Source organism: Echinops telfairi, unplaced genomic scaffold (assembly GCF_000313985.2).
Source record: "Echinops telfairi isolate 266 unplaced genomic scaffold, ASM31398v2 ScPeMD7_2565;HRSCAF=3150, whole genome shotgun sequence".
Taxonomy (NCBI): domain Eukaryota; kingdom Metazoa; phylum Chordata; class Mammalia; order Afrosoricida; family Tenrecidae; genus Echinops; species Echinops telfairi.
The window spans coordinates 11,994,690-12,010,262 of NW_022106463.1; the positions used below are offsets into that span (position 1 = coordinate 11,994,690).

At 41.7% G+C, this 15,573-nt stretch overlaps 1 protein-coding gene across 2 annotated transcripts; it reads right to left on the minus strand.

Annotated features, from left to right (window-relative positions):
- Nucleotides 1-2,056: 2,056 nt before the first annotated feature.
- Nucleotides 2,057-15,281, minus strand: LOC101639173 (zinc finger protein OZF-like). Of its 2 annotated transcripts, none has more exons than XM_045293971.1 (4): nucleotides 14,981-15,281; nucleotides 7,851-7,977; nucleotides 6,725-6,875; nucleotides 2,057-4,826 (listed from the first exon to the last, which is right to left on the minus strand). In XM_045293971.1, the coding sequence occupies exons 1-4, from the start codon at nucleotides 14,981-14,983 to the stop codon at nucleotides 3,383-3,385; spliced, it is 1,725 nt and encodes a 574-aa protein (XP_045149906.1). In that variant the 5' UTR covers nucleotides 14,984-15,281; the 3' UTR covers nucleotides 2,057-3,382. The 2 variants fall into 2 exon arrangements, with proteins under 2 accessions (XP_045149906.1, XP_045149907.1); XM_045293972.1 differs by having other exon boundaries at nucleotides 7,855-7,977; nucleotides 14,981-15,276.
- Nucleotides 15,282-15,573: the final 292 nt, after the last annotated feature.

The window sequence follows — 15,573 nt, forward strand, 5'->3', positions numbered from 1 at the left end:
GTTGTTGCTGCAGCGTGTTTTTTTCTTCCTGTACCCACCCCCTCTTTAAAACAAAGTCAGGCACTGCTCTTATAATGCATCTTTAATCTGGACTTCCTCATCTGTTGGTTTGCATGAAGGACAAAAAAATATTTTACTTTTTTTTTTTCTAGTCCCTAAACCATCATCAATCCAAAAGTTAGTACCTACATCACACAGCGCTAGGGAAGGCGTAGAGCCCACACATTGACAGCTCCTCCACATCTTACTCTAGTATTTCTATTTTTACTATTTTCAAAATTTTCCTCTTGCCCTTTCCTTGTTTTAATAGCTAAACTTATTTCATTACTTTCCCCACCTTTTTGCCTTCTCATCCTCATGAAATAAACTGACACTATTACTATTTTTCTCTCTCAAATTTTAGCCATTCCTCCATCACTGCAAAACAAGGCAATTTTTTGGTATAATTTCCCCTTTAACCGGCCAATTAACACTACCTGATCCCTCTTTTTGTTTCCCCTCTTTTCTCCTTTCCTTCCCTCTTCTACCTTTTTCGATTCTTTGATCTCCCAACACTTAATCTAACCATAACTCTAGTGTAGCACCTAACAGAGCTGACTACTCCTACATAACTCCAGACACACCCCTCAGACACACCAAGGTGTCAAGGAAACCACAGAAGATACGGTTCACACACACAGATACAGCAACAGATAGAGAGACAGATAAATAACCAACCAACCAGACCTAAATGAATTGCCTGAAATTGAACCAGCTATGGAATTACTAGAAAAAGAATGTAAAAGAATGTTTGAACTAAAAAACAAAAATGTCTGAACTCATACAACAGATGAAGAACGAACCTGAAAGGAAAAGTGAAAAAACAAACATTTTTTAAAGGTAGAAACTTCAAAAAAAAAAAAAAAGGTAGAAACTTCACTACATGACTTAGCAGAAAAACTCCAAACACAAAAGTCACACATTACAATAGCAGATTTACACAATACTATAAAAGAACAGAGAAACAAAACTGAAGAGATGAAAATCTGGATTAGTGAGCTAGAAGACAAATCTGTTGACTCCAATCTAAAAGAAAAAATGCAAATGGGGACTCAGAAAATCTTAAAGAATGTGGGACACAAACAAGAGGAACAACCTATTTTGTATAGGAATTCCAGAAGAGGAAGAAACAAAGAAATCTAGAGAGAATTGTCCACGAAGACCTACAAGAAAACTTTTCTCAATGCCTTAATGATGGAAAGATAATTATCCTCAAAGCCGAAATAACCCAATCAGGAGGAGCAATCTCAAAAGGAAAACACTCAGGCATATTGTAGTCAAGATGTCTGACATCAACAAGGAAAAAAATCTAAAAGCAGTCAGAGGGTCGGGGGTGGGAATTACATACAAAGGGTCAGCAAGTAGAATAACCTCAGATTTCTCAGCAGAAGCCATGCAGGCAAGACAACAGAATGACTATAGTCCTGAAGGTGAAAAAAAAGTCAATCTGGAATCTTGAACCCAGAAAATATATCACAAGATTGGATGCACAGAGACATGTAATGGGTTATCAGAGACAGGTATGAGGCTAGAAAAATTGGGGAGCAAATGAGTGTGGGGAGAGGAAGCACTACAACGAGTTTAACTATGAACGTGTGTGATATGTGGATTTCATATCAAGAAAACTACTAAAAAGAGAAAAAAGAAACCAAAGTTGAGCAAAGATTACCATGGGTGGAGGGAGTTTGGCTTAGGAAGCACTGAGTTGATGTTCATGGTGGTTGAGTAATTTGGACAAAGATATCAATAAAGGTTGTACAACATGAAGTGTATAATCACTGGCACTGAATTATACATGTAGAAGTTGTTGAAATGGAGACTTGTGCATATTTTTGTCACAATTAAAAATAGTAATTATAATTAAAAATAATTAACAACAATGAGTACAAGGAAGAAACAAATGTTCTAAAATTGATTGTGGTAATGACTATAACTCTTCAGAGAATTGAACTATTGAATTTTAGGACATGTGCAAGAAGTGCCAATAAAACTGTTACAAAAACAATCTCAATGCAAATACAAGATCAGTAAACTTTATTGCATGCAAATTAAGGTTTAAAAAATTCACAAACGTCATATATACTCAGTGGTATTCAAGGAAGCCTAACTGTTAATGCTCAAAGATTTTAAGAAGGTAATTAAAAAACACACACACTTCTATTGGGTCACATTTCTATCGGGAGAAAAAGGGGAAAGGGAAACACACCCAAGTTTTACAGAGTAATTTGTTAGCTTTCTTCAAGTGTTCATAATACAAACGCCCCGGAAAGTTGCATCTTTATTGACACCTGAGTTGCCCCACAAAAAGCACCCCTCAGAAGCAGCCGCTGTTTTGCTCTAATTGAACGAGAAGTTCCCGTCTTTCTTGGAGAAAAGAATCAGGTAAAATGGTCAAAGTTTTCATAATCGTGATTAACTGTAGCTCCCTGTCCACATCTCCCCATCAAGCGTCCTACGATCAGCAGTGGCCTGAGGTCACAAGGCACATCTATCTAGTTTGGAATCACTACACTGAGAACTGCCATTTTCCCAAGTTACAGGAGTGAGTGGAAGTCATGTGGGGCTTGGGCCTCCCAGTGTCTCGTCTTCCATGCTGCAGAGATAAAAGGACAGCTATCTGTTTCGATCCCAAGTTTTATTCAAACACTCATACAAAATTTTCCCGAGAAGTGAATTTTAATCCTCATCTTCTTCCCCTTCTTCATCCTGGTTAAGTTGGAAGTAATGTAATTCCTAACTTCCTTAATGTAATTCCTAACTCCTGAATGTGGTGACCACATTCAACCAACCACATAGATTAATCTTCTTCAAATATTTTTTGGGGGATGTTTCAAATACCTTTTGGGAAAGGCACCTGGGAAGTCACAGAAGTAATCTTGCTCTTGCTTCTTTCACTGGTTACAACCCCTCTCCTGAGATAACCGGCTTTCCCATTCACCTGGCTTCTTTCTGGAAGAAACTGCTCAAAAAAATCAGCAGTATCCACAATTCTATTTTTTTATAGGGTGGGTGCCACCAAGGGTGAACTTTCAGACCGCTTTTGTTGCTCCCCTTCACCACAGGCTTTTTCAGATGCTATGGTGGCAGAGGATACAGAAAGAAGGTAAAATTTAGCCTGGCCTGAAAAACACCTGTGCCACTGCTCACAAACCAGGAGAAATCAGTGCCAACAGACAAATGAATAGTCATCTAACACGGTTACTTCTCCAAAGGCACAAACTAGCTCCAATTAACACCTTCTTTCCAATTCTGTGTTTTACTTACTGGGATATTTTGTACTCTCGAGACTTTCAGCAATTTTGTGTTGGAAATTATAGTACTATATATATGAAGCGATCCTTACTCAAGGCTGCTTTTCCCTGTGTGTTTGCACATGTTTCATGAAGCGTGAGGACCAACGAAAGGCTTTCCCACAGTCTTTACATTCATAGGGCTTCTCTCCGCTGTGAATCCTCATATGTCTAGTGAGGACTGAAGAATGACAAAAGGCTTTCCCACATTCCCTACATACGTAAGGCCTCTCTCCATTGTGACTTCTGATATGTGTAGTGAGATATGAAGACTGCCGAAAGCATTTGCCACATTCCTTACATTCATAGGGCCTCTCTCCGCTGTGTGTTCTCACATGTCTAATCAGGTGTGAGGAATGATGAAAAGCTTTCCCACAGTCCTTACAGATATATGGTTTCTTTTCAGTGTGAGTACGCATATGCTTAGTGAAGTTTGAGGACCAACTGAAGGCTTTGCCACACTCCTTACACTCATAAGGTCTCTCCCCACTGTGCGTTCGTAGATGCGTGGTGAGGTGTGACAGCCAACTGAAGGCTTTGCCACATTCTGGACATTCGTAAGGCCTTTCTCGACTGTGCCTTCTTAGATGGACAGTGAGGTTGGAGGGGTGACTGAAGGTTTTCCCACATTCATTGCATTCATAAGGCCTCTCTCCACTGTGAGTACTAATATGCTTAGTGAAGTTTGAGGACCAACCGAAGGCTTTGCCACACTCCTTACATTTATAAGGCTTCTCACCACTGTGTGTTCGCAGATGTTTAGTAAGGTATGAAGACTGCCGAAAGGCTTTCCCACATATTTTACATTCATAAGGCCTCTCTCCACTGTGCATTCTAAGGTGTCTAGTGAGGTGTGCAGAGTAACGAAAGGCTCTATCACACTGGTTACACACATAAGGCCTCTCTCCACTGTGAGTTCTCATATGTCTAGTGAAGCTTGAGGAATGATGAAAGGCTTTGCCACACTCCTTACATTCATAAGGTCTCTCTCCACTGTGGATTCTTATGTGTGCAGTTAGGTGTGATGATCGATTAAAAGTTTTGCCACATTCTTTACATACATAAGGCCTCTCTCCACTGTGAATTCTTATATGTGTAGTGAGATATGAAGACTGACTAAAGGCTTTGCCACATTCCTTACATATGTACGGCCTCTCTCCACTGTGACTTCTAAAATGTATGATGAGGTTTGATGAATGACGAAACAATTTGCCACACTCCTTACACTCAAAGGGCTTCTTTCCAGGGAGGGTTCTCACGGGGGTGCTGAGGTCAAAGGGGTAACCACAGGCATCTCCGTAACCCTTACACTGATAGATGCTGCATTCAGAACCAGAGCCGGCATGCCGCTCCGTGGAGGGTTGTTCACACTCAAGGTACGCAGGGTACGCTTCCACGCGTGTTCTCCCAAGTACGGAAAGGTTTGGGATCCAGTTGAAGATCTTTTCAAACTGATTGTCTTCATTACTTTCACAGACATTCGCTACCATATATTTTCTGTTAAAAATAGACAGCAAATAGTTAGATACATGTTCATTACTATTTTACTATTACCGTAAACACGTATTTTTATTTTTACTTTGAATTGTCTTGCAGTTCATGTATTAATTTATCTGAAGAGATGCTATTTTCAACTGTGTTTCTTTAATACAGGGCTTTCTAATCCTAAATCAATGAAATGTTTCAAATACTCAACAACTCACATTTTAAAAATTATTATAGTAAAAAATTTCTGTGAACATATCATTTTAGAGCTGATTTTCTATCCATATAGAAGTAACCTTGAGGTCAGAAAAACATTATGCTCAACTAAAACCTAAAGATTGGTGGTTAATTGGTTTGGACCATCCAGTGGCACTGCCATGAGTCAAATAGACTCAACAGTAAGGGGTTTCAGATGAACGCATCCCCAGGGTTCCTACAGTGAGTGGAGATGAGGCTTCCTGCTACCCCCAAGATGTACAGTCTCAGTAACCCACAGGGGCAACTCTATTCTCTCCAATAAAATCTCTATGAAATTGTACAACTTTGGTTTGGGGCTCCAATACATGTAAATGTGGTGTAGGTGTGTGTATCCTCAAAATTCACTGCCGTTGTGTCAGTTCTGACTCACAGGGGCCCTGTAGGAAAGAGTAGAACTGTTCCTGTGGGTTTCTGAGACTGTAAGTATTTACAAAATAGAAAGCTTCCTCTTTATTCTGCAAAGCAGCTGGTAGTTTCAAACTACTGACCTTGTGGTTAGCAGCCCAACGCATAACCCAAGATGCGACCAGGCTATTATACATCTATCCATTATTATCTGTATATACATGTATCATCCACGTTATCTACACAAATATGCATGCATGTATTTGTGTGCGTATCCACATACATACATATGGAGCCCTAGTGCTGCCGTGGGTTATGCACTGCTCTTTGAATATCAAGATCAGTAGTTCGAAACTATCTGCTACTCTGTAGGGGAAAGATGAGACTTTCTGCTCAGATAAAGATTTGCAGCCTTGGGCTGATAACCTCAATGTCAGTAGTTTGAAACCACCAACTGCTACGCAGGAGAAAGAGGGACTCTGCTCCCGGGAAGGGTGGCAGCCGGCAGTCCCACCGTGCTCTGTGCAGCACTCTGAGTGGGAAGCGACTCGATGGCAGTGAGCTTAGGGTTTTGTTGTGTTTTATTAAATAACAGTATTGAACAACCAGCAAGATATGAATAAGGCTTATATCATTATATTGTAGTATTTATTGTGATAACTTCCTGGTTTTGATAACTCTATTTTGGTTAGGTAAAAGAGTGATCTTGTTTATTGCTAAGTAGGAATAACTCATTCTCAAATAGTATGAAAGAATGTGCAGAGAGAATAATTAATACAACAAATGTGTAAGATATTAATGATTGGAGAAGCTGAATAAACAATATATGGGAAGCCTTAAAGCAAAAAGATACAGGATAGGTAAATTTATAGAGACAATAACTGGATTAATGGTGTCTTTGAATTATGGCAGGAGAGGTTGGGGTGGGGGATAGGGAACTATTAATAATGATAACAAGAAAGAAAAAAATGTTCTAAAATCAATTACGGTGATCTTTGTATAACTCTTTTTAATATGGTTAATGTGTGGATTATATGTCAATAAAACTAAAAGTTTTTCTTAAAGATTTGCAGCTTCAGAAACCCAAAGGGCCAGTCTACTTTGTACTATAACATCACAATGATTTGGAATTCACGCAATGGTACTGTTTGAGTTTATGTACGCACGTATACTTAGGGGCTTTAAGAAGTTAACGCAAAATTGTGTTATTCTTTAATTTCATTTCCCACTAGCTTTCTGAAAGGTCCTTGGATATAAATTTCAGATTCTCTCCTGCAGCACTGCTCTCTCGAACGAATGACACTCACCTCACACATGTGTCCGGATTGTTCTCCATGTCCTCAATAACATTCGATTCACAGATCTGGCCAACCATGGAGCACCAGATGTCATTGTTCATAAATCGGACTACTGTGTTTTCCGCGGACAGCTTTTCTCCATCATCAAGATTTCGAGAAACTGATCACATAATTTTTGGTGCAGTTCACAGAGTAGAAAGTAAAAAGAGAAAAGACATTACTCTGGAAGCAAAGCTGGCTATGAGAAAAGGAGAATTTGTACACATTTTCCTATTTAAATAATCTGCGAGCAATTTACCAGGAAAACCTACCATGAAGATTGACAATGCACCACTAGGGCTTCCTGAGAAGAATGAACTAGATAGGTGCTGGGCACAATACACACGCAAACATCACACGAGACACACAGAACATTATCTGTCCATGAACACAACTGCGTTAGGATTGAACGGGTCAGAAAAGCAAGCTTCGCAGGTATCTGTGAAATACATACGCCTCAACCAAACAGAAACCTTCTGATTTACTCAAGTCTCCTTCACTACATGTGGGCCCGGTTTTTCAAAGGAGTCTTGCCTCATGGCCCCAAGACCGTGTTCCTGAGTAAGTACGACCTGCACTCTGCTCAGGTCTTCCTCTCATCACTCTCGGAGAACAAATGGGAGTAGCTGGTATGCAGCTCACAGAGAAAGGCATGTCAAGAGTGAAGACAGGAATGGACAATGAACGCATCCTTGATACTGAGCCAGTACTTAATGGAGCACAGTCTCTGGAGTATGGGAAAGTGTAATTTATTTGTAGCAAAATTGTCATATCAAACTTGTAATAAATACAGTAAAAATATTTACATAGACTAGAGCACTGTTTTATTTGTACACCAAAGAAAATCAATGCTTATGTTTACAACATCTTAAGAAGCTTCAGGCTTTTAGACACAATTGAAAAAGAAGTCCATTTAATACACATACCTTTAAATTCATGAGAAAGTGATGACATGCAGACTCCAGAGAGTAAATGACCACACTGGTCTTACCTAGCAATGTATTCCCATTACTTGGTCCACACACTAGAGTAACCTTAATTAGGATGACCTATTTAGTCACGATAGAACACATTTTTAAAAAGAAGCCGTCCATACCTACTGAGGTCAGGTTTTGAAAGGTTTCCGTCATCACGTCTCTGTAGAGCTCCCTCTGAGAAAGATCCAGCAACGCCCACTCTTCCTGGGAAAAGTCCACGGTCAAATCTTCAATAGCCATCGAGTCCTACAACCAATCACATACTCTGGTTCAGTAAGGTGTCATCCGGACAGTGTGTGAAAGGGGCGGGGAGGATGACAGTCCTGGGGAACTGAGTCTCCATGCAGACTTGACAGAGTATTCTGTTTTACTAACATCCATCCTAAGGGTTGGCCATCAGTCTCGTTGCTTCACTGTCTGATTCATTTCCCCCCGGTCTCCATGCACAGACCGACCAGACTTCAAACGTGACTTGCAGGGTGGCAACAAGGAGCAAATGTTGCAGCACTCACCAGCTGTGGAGGACCTGTGCTTGGTACAAAAACGTGGAAATCCAAAGCCCTGAACTCATCACTAAAAGAGTATTGACACATGAATACGGGAGTGTACTGCGAGTGCTGATGATGCAAGTGGTGGTATTCATTGGGATACTCAAGAGACAACAGGGCAGTGAGCATGCTTACGCTTCCACAAAGGACAGCAGCGCACCTGACTAAAGCTGTGTCAGTTTCAGGTATGCTTCATATGCATGGGAAAACTGGATCATAAACGAGGGAGGATGGAGAAGAACGGATGTCTCTGAATTGTGGTGTTAGCAAAGAACATGGAATGTACGGTGGACTTCCAAAAGAACAAAGAGGTCTTTCTTGGAGGAAGTCCTGTCAGAATACTTCTTGGAAGTGAGGATCGCCTTTGGTTCTTCGGATATGTTCTCAGAAGAGGCCAGTCTGGTAAAGTAGAGGATCGGTGAGTGGGGCAGACCCTTGATGAGAGGACTGACAACAGTGGCCGTGGCAATGGGAGAAAACACGACAATTCTGAGGATGACACAGGAATGGCCGGCGTTTCGCTCCACTGCACTTGGAGTCCCTGTAAGCTGCATCACTCAATGACACCTAACAATGACAAGGGTCTTCTTTATAGTGCATTCAAATATTAGGCTACTGGGGTGACCGGACAAATGCCAACCTCAAAACGGGAAGAGTGCATAGCCACTTTGGCCTTTGCTTTCTACTCTGAAATGATTCTGTGTCTCTGCCTATATGTCCTTTCAGTTCTGGGGCAATCATTTGCCCAGTGACCTCACTAGTCTAATCAAATAAATTAATGGAAAAGAATTACCTGAGAGACTTCTGTTAAGAGATGGCGGTCTAGACAGATCTACCATACCAACCCTCTGCAACAAAGATATGAACTAAACAGGTATAGAAGAAAACCCTGAAGCTCTGAGGAAATAAATATGCAAGTTGGACACTGACAGAGAAAGTCTAAAAGAAAGTGCTGGGAAAATTGAAAAATGGTGCTGCAAAAATTGGATATCTATTTGCAGAAGAATGAGTAAGAGCTCATATCTCACTCAGCATACAAAAATTAACCCAGGATGGATCAAAGACCTAATATAAACCCTAGATCATCAAGGAAGAAATGTGGCCAAACTTAAGGGTCCTAATATATGGCATAAATGCACTATCGAAAAAATGAAAGAAAAAGTATACATAACACAAGACAAAACAGATGACTGGGACCTTCTAAAAATAAGACATTTGTATGCATCAAAAGACTTTATCCAAAGAGTAAAAAAAAAACCCAGAGTAGGAAAGAGTTCGCGACCATCATACATTGGATAAGGGACTGTTTAAAATCTACAGAAAAGTGAAATACCTCTACAAGACAAATATTTCAATTTTTTTAAAAAAGGGCATCAACAGCCATTTGACCAATGAAGATATTCAGGCAGCCAACAAGCATAGGAAGAAATGCTGAAGATCATTAGTCACTTGAAATACTAATCAAAACAATGAAGAGATATCAACTCATCCCAGCATTAACAGCAAAGTATCTATTTAAACAAACAAACGGAAAATAACAAAAGCTGGCGCGGGTGCAGAGAGAGTGAATGCCTTACACTGGTGATGGGATGGTGAAACGGTGTGTCTAGTGTGGAAAACCGGTCTGGTACTTCTACAAACAACTGGGATAGAAATACGGTATGACCCAGCAATCCAGCTACTCAGTGTGTTCCCTAAAGAAATAAAGAACATGGAGAGACCAAGAGACCAAGTGGCAGAGAGGCTGAGGACCAGGCAGAGACGTGACTACTGGCATGATGGAGAAGTGGCGCTTCGGACAGTATCCTTAATGCCTTTTGATCCAGACTTGTAACCTGGTACCTTCTCTAATAAAACCCCGTAACTCAGAAAAAGAAAAAAAGGAGCAAAGTACAAGCAGATGAACACTGGGTGCCCACGGCCATGCTCGTCGCAGCACCATGATGGAAACGGTGGAAAGCCCCTGTAGTGAAAAATGGATAAACAAACTTTGGTACCTTCACACAATATCTGACTATGCATCCCTGAAGAATATCGATGAAACCCAGAAACAGCTCATGACATGGTGGATTTGGAGCACTTTCGGCTAAGTTAGTCAGACACAAAAGTACAAATATTTTATGAGACCAGATATAAAAGAAAAAAAATAACGAGTTTTATACCAAAAGAAAAAGACTTTAGTGGGGGGAGAACGGGGGAACCGATCACAATGACGGACATATAACCACCATCACCATCACCACCACCACCCAGGGGGACGAACAACAGAAAATGGGTACAGGGAGACAGCAGTTCAGTGTAAGACATGAAGTTTACAAATGATCAAGGGTTCATGAGGGAGGAAGGGGGGGAGAATGAGGAGCTGATACCAAGGGCTCAAGTGGAAAGAAAATGTTTTGAAAATGATGATGGCAACAAATATACAAATGTGCTTGACACAATGGATTTATGGACGGACTGTGATAAGAGCTGTAAGAGCCCCCAATAAATAGATTTTCTTAAAAAAGAAAAAGACGTTGATGGTTACTAGCAAGGGGAGGGGAGCGGAGGGAAGTGACACCAGACACCAGGCTAGAGAGTTCATAGGTGACAATTTGGATTCAGAATATCCTATTAGAGGGGAGGATGGGGACAAAAAAGAGGCGAGTGGACAGGGCAAGCAATTGGGAGGTTTGGTTGTAAGTTATTCATTACCAAAATAACTTCCTGAAATGCAACCCCCCACCTAGCTCACAATAAAATGTGAAAAAGAAGAATGGTCACGGCTAACATTGGAAGGATGTGAGGGAATTAACCAAAGGATGGCAGAGAAGAGTCTGTTCCAGGAGGAGACGCCAGAACCGGGGGCAGCAGTGGGAGCACGACGTTAGCAGACTGAGCAGTCACAGTCTGGTGCCGGTGAGCAGATCCTGTGCTGGGGAACACGGTGGCTTCTGAAAAGACTCCAGCTTCTCCTCTTGGAGAAATGCAGAGCAACGTTTACATCTCTGACCTGAGCTGGAAACCGTATGGCAAGTCTAAAGAACGCAGAAGCCGTGGGTCGGGGCAAACGTAAAACTTGGGAGGCACGTTAGAAGGTCATGGCCACATCCAACAAGGAGTAATGAGAACGGGCATCTGCATACATGCACGTCGAAGAACAGCTGCACTGGCAATGTCAGCTCTTTACTGGTGGAAACGGTACAGACAGTGAAAGCCGTGACTTCATTTCTACTCAAGCGTACGTAGGGTTGTAGCCGATAAACACCAAGAAGAAAAAAGAAAGGAGGATAGAGAAGAATGTTATTCCTAAAAAGTTAAAGAACAGATTATATTTCAGCGTAAGTAATTACACCTATTGAAGGCAGGCAGAAAGAGTGCAGATGAGTTAGTGCTGAGTGGATTCAGACAACAGTGATCTCAAGATAAGGCTTATTTCATCCATTCCATTTGTATACTAGCATCAAGCAGTTGAGAAATTAATCTGATGACATTTTGGTAAGGTTAAAAGGTATCAAGAGTGTAATTAATTAGATATCTTAATGTCAAAATTATAAGCTATTGTACTGTAACATCTGAATAGATTGAACTAAGTCAAAAGGTACTACATGCTAACTGTTCTCCACAAATAGATTATTTCTAATATAATTCCATGAAATGGTATGAATATTTTGAACTTCACAATAGATTCTTCAAAAATGTAGACTGAATTGCAAATGTCCACAAATAGCTAAGACATTTTTAATAGTTTTATTGTCTCATACGTCACAAATCATACAATTTAATCATTCAATCATAGTAAGATGACTTGTACAATCATTCCCACGATCAATTTCAGAACACTTTCTTCTCATACTCATTGTTAGATCCCCATATTCCCCATTCTTCCCCTGCCATGTCCCTAGGCAATTATCAACCCAGTCACTGTCTCTGTAGATCTACCGACCATGGGTTTCAGCTTCAGAAAACGATACAAAGCACAAACAGGAAGCAAATAAGCAAACAGAAACCCAACGACAGTGACTAAGCCAAACACAGAAAACCCTCAAACAAGAATAAAGCAAACCACTAAAAACTGAAACAACTTTAAAATGGGTCAAAAGGGAAATCAAATAATAAGGGATTACATTTTTTAATGAACCACCTCTAACAATTTAATATTTTGAAACTACAACATATAAATTTACTTCAGAATATAGAAAGTTCAACAAAGTACAGTCAATCCACACTGGGCAATACAAGGTGCAGAGCTGTTCGGCATTAAATGACTCAGGGGTTTAAACTAAGAATAAAGTACAAAAGGTTCCCATATTTCTATCAATGTTGAATTTTACATTTTGATTAATACCGAAGTCTACACTCCACTAGTTGTACGTAAGGACACTTAACTTTCAGCATACATATTCTGCATGGTTAATAATTACAAAACATCCCAGCCTCCCTTAAGAAACAGTATTATACTTGGCACACTTTGATCCACACAGAATATTCCCCAAACATTACATGAGAATATATAAATGAATAGATGTGAATACAAATCTATAGTCTCCAAAAGTTCAGTATTTTTAAGACTATATCACAGCCATTGCTAATAAACAAAGCGTTGGGTTTACTTTTAAATTCAAAATTCCTCTGCCTGTTCTCCACCAAAGCGGCAGAGGGGAAAAGGCCATCAGGGTGCCACCGAAGGAGATGTGTCGGGCAGGCTCCCAGTGTCTCCTCTCCCTGAGTCAAGGGGTTACTGCCATTTAAGCGGAATCAGGAAGAGGGCACTCTACCGTGATACCTTTATTATCAACAGTATTGATTGGTCTAAAGGAATTTTCGTTTCTTCCTCCTGTGAGATGCTACTTTTGTGATGGTAGTTGTTTGTCGGGAATTGCTTAGCTGCCATGCGATGCGAGAGAGAAGGAAGCAGGACTGAGGGCATGCGGGCGGCGGCAGCACTGTGACACCAAAGGACGTTGACACGACAGTGTTTGGTGCTGGGATTTTCAGAAAGTCCAGTTAAATCATTCTCAGATTTTCTATCTCTGCTGAATGTCATTCTCCATGACTTAGCACACCTAAGTCTGTCGGTAAAGCTGTGTCTCAAAGCAGGGCTAAGAACCTTCCAAGACCAACTACAACACTGGAACATTCTGATTCTCGGTGTACTCTGCCTTCAGATCTTCCTGACAATGGGAGCAGTGTGGGAGAAGATGCCAGGGTCCCACATCACAAGACATACTTGAAGTAAACCATGATGCAAATAAGATAAACTTTGAGATGGATTGTTTACCCTGTGACAGAATGAACTTGTCTCTACTTGCTGTTGAAGTAACAGATTATACTAAGAAGACAGAAGAGATTTCAGAAGTTGTGGACGGAATGGAACTGAATTCTTCTATCGTAGAACAAGACAATCTGATGAGCAGCCCTGACAAACAACTACCATCACAGAGGCATTACATTGTAACCTGACTTTGGACAGTCTTGAGAAGAATGGGGATTCGGAACACTTCATTGTGCTCAGGCGGAACTTGTACTTGGATCAAAAGGCAGTTGTTTGAAGAGAACTGGGGAATGCTGCATGGCTTCAAATCAGGAAAGGTGTGTGACAGGGCTGCATACTTATTCAATCTGCATGCTGAGCAAAACATCAGAGAAGCTGGCTTACAGGAAGAAGATGGCACCAGGATTGGAGGAAGGCTTATCAACAACCTGCCACATGCAGATGACACCGCCGTGCTTGTCTTATCCTTTCAGTCGGTTCAAATAAGCACTCCTCTGTGTTTGAGAAATGTATATCCATCCGTGGAGAGTGTCTCAGTAGAAACACAAACTGATCTGGAAACGTTTTTCCACTAGAAACTGTAAGCCCAAGAAAAATACACCAGCTCCCATGTTGAGTTCCTGTATCAGGAAATTAAACTATTATTTTATATTCTCATTCCAGACCATGAGGAGCAGTTGAAAATATAGGGACCTGTCGGCAGAGATACTTACACTTCCCACCTGTCTGAAATCCTCCGGCAAAAAGCAAGGCTCAGACACAGATGGGTCTGGAGATCCCACTCCTGTCCCAGCTGGACTCACTGCACCCCAGCTCACTGGAGGACTCGGGAAAAACCAAGCCTCACCCAGGACCCCATTACTGTCTGCTGTCAACCCTCTCACATTTCCTCCTCATCACACAGTGGAGAAGTTGAACTGTGGTTTTAAAACTGCACACAAGAGCTGCAGTGTCAAGTGTGTTAGGCCTGATTGACAGACTAAACTCCACCCCTACACACTTTCATATATCTTCACGTTAACATGAAATTATGTAACTGCCTCACCAAGAGAATCGTTTGCATAAATGAAACAAGGAGAACACTGAAGAGTCCAGGGCACAGCCTCCTGAAATGCAGCTAAGCCATCTGCAGACTCTGGTCACAGAGCTCTGCCAGTCAACACAGAGAACCAAGGCCCCGGATGGGGACGTGAACACCTCATGAGGCCAGCCCTGGGAGTCACCTAAGGAAGGTAACCACAGGCATCCAAGGCTTGAAAACTCACAGATGTGTACAGCAAGGGCCAGTGACAACGGGACAGGGCCTCGTGATGCCACTGAGAGTGAGCTTCTCAGTGCTTTTTTATCCTCATGCAGGAGCCTGAGGGCCCAGAGCACACAGCCCCCCAACAATGCTATCCAGCCTCCCCGCTGCCAGTTACAATGCCCTGGTCTCTGGAGTACTCACCATGTCCTGGCTCCGGCTTCTGGAAGTCTAGGAGAATGTGCTCTCTGAGTCCAAGAAGCACTTCAGGAAGAGAGCTGGGAGAGGAGGCAGAGCCACTGGGCACTTTGCAGGCAGGTGAATGATGTGAGTGGTCCACAGCCAGGCAGAGCAGTTTAGAAGTCTTACCAGTGATGTCAGGGAAGTGTAAGATGCTCACTCTTGGTCTCCATCTGCCCAGACCATACTAGCTCTCCATTCGCCACACCTGGGACCAGAAACGGAAGGAAACACTGTTGAGTAAGGAGGGAGTAGCAGATTCCAGCCTTCAGCTCTGGCCCTGGGCAGAGCTTCCTCTAGGCCCAAGGCCAGGCCCCACTACTGTGGGATCCAGCCCACCCTCAGACGGGTCCTAAGGGATGGTTGTGCAACCGAAGGGAAGAAATTTAGAGACAGACAAAGTTCTAGGGTGCTCACCTCCTCCATGCCACCAGGAACCAGGTCCAGGAGAAAGAGAAAACATATTCTTATATCGGCTTATATAGTCTCAGGGCACACAAGCCCCCTTAATTACAAGTAACCACCTCCGTGACAAAGTGAGCTGTACCTTAACCCCA

Coding starts and splice junctions, on each gene's coding strand:
- LOC101639173 (XM_045293971.1), bottom strand. Junction 6,876..7,850: donor TCAAAACCTGACCTCAGTAG/GTATGGACGGCT, acceptor TTATGTGATCAG/TTTCTCGAAATCTTGATGAT. Junction 4,827..6,724: donor AATCCGGACACATGTGTGAG/GTGAGTGTCATT, acceptor TATTTTTAACAG/AAAATATATGGTAGCGAATG.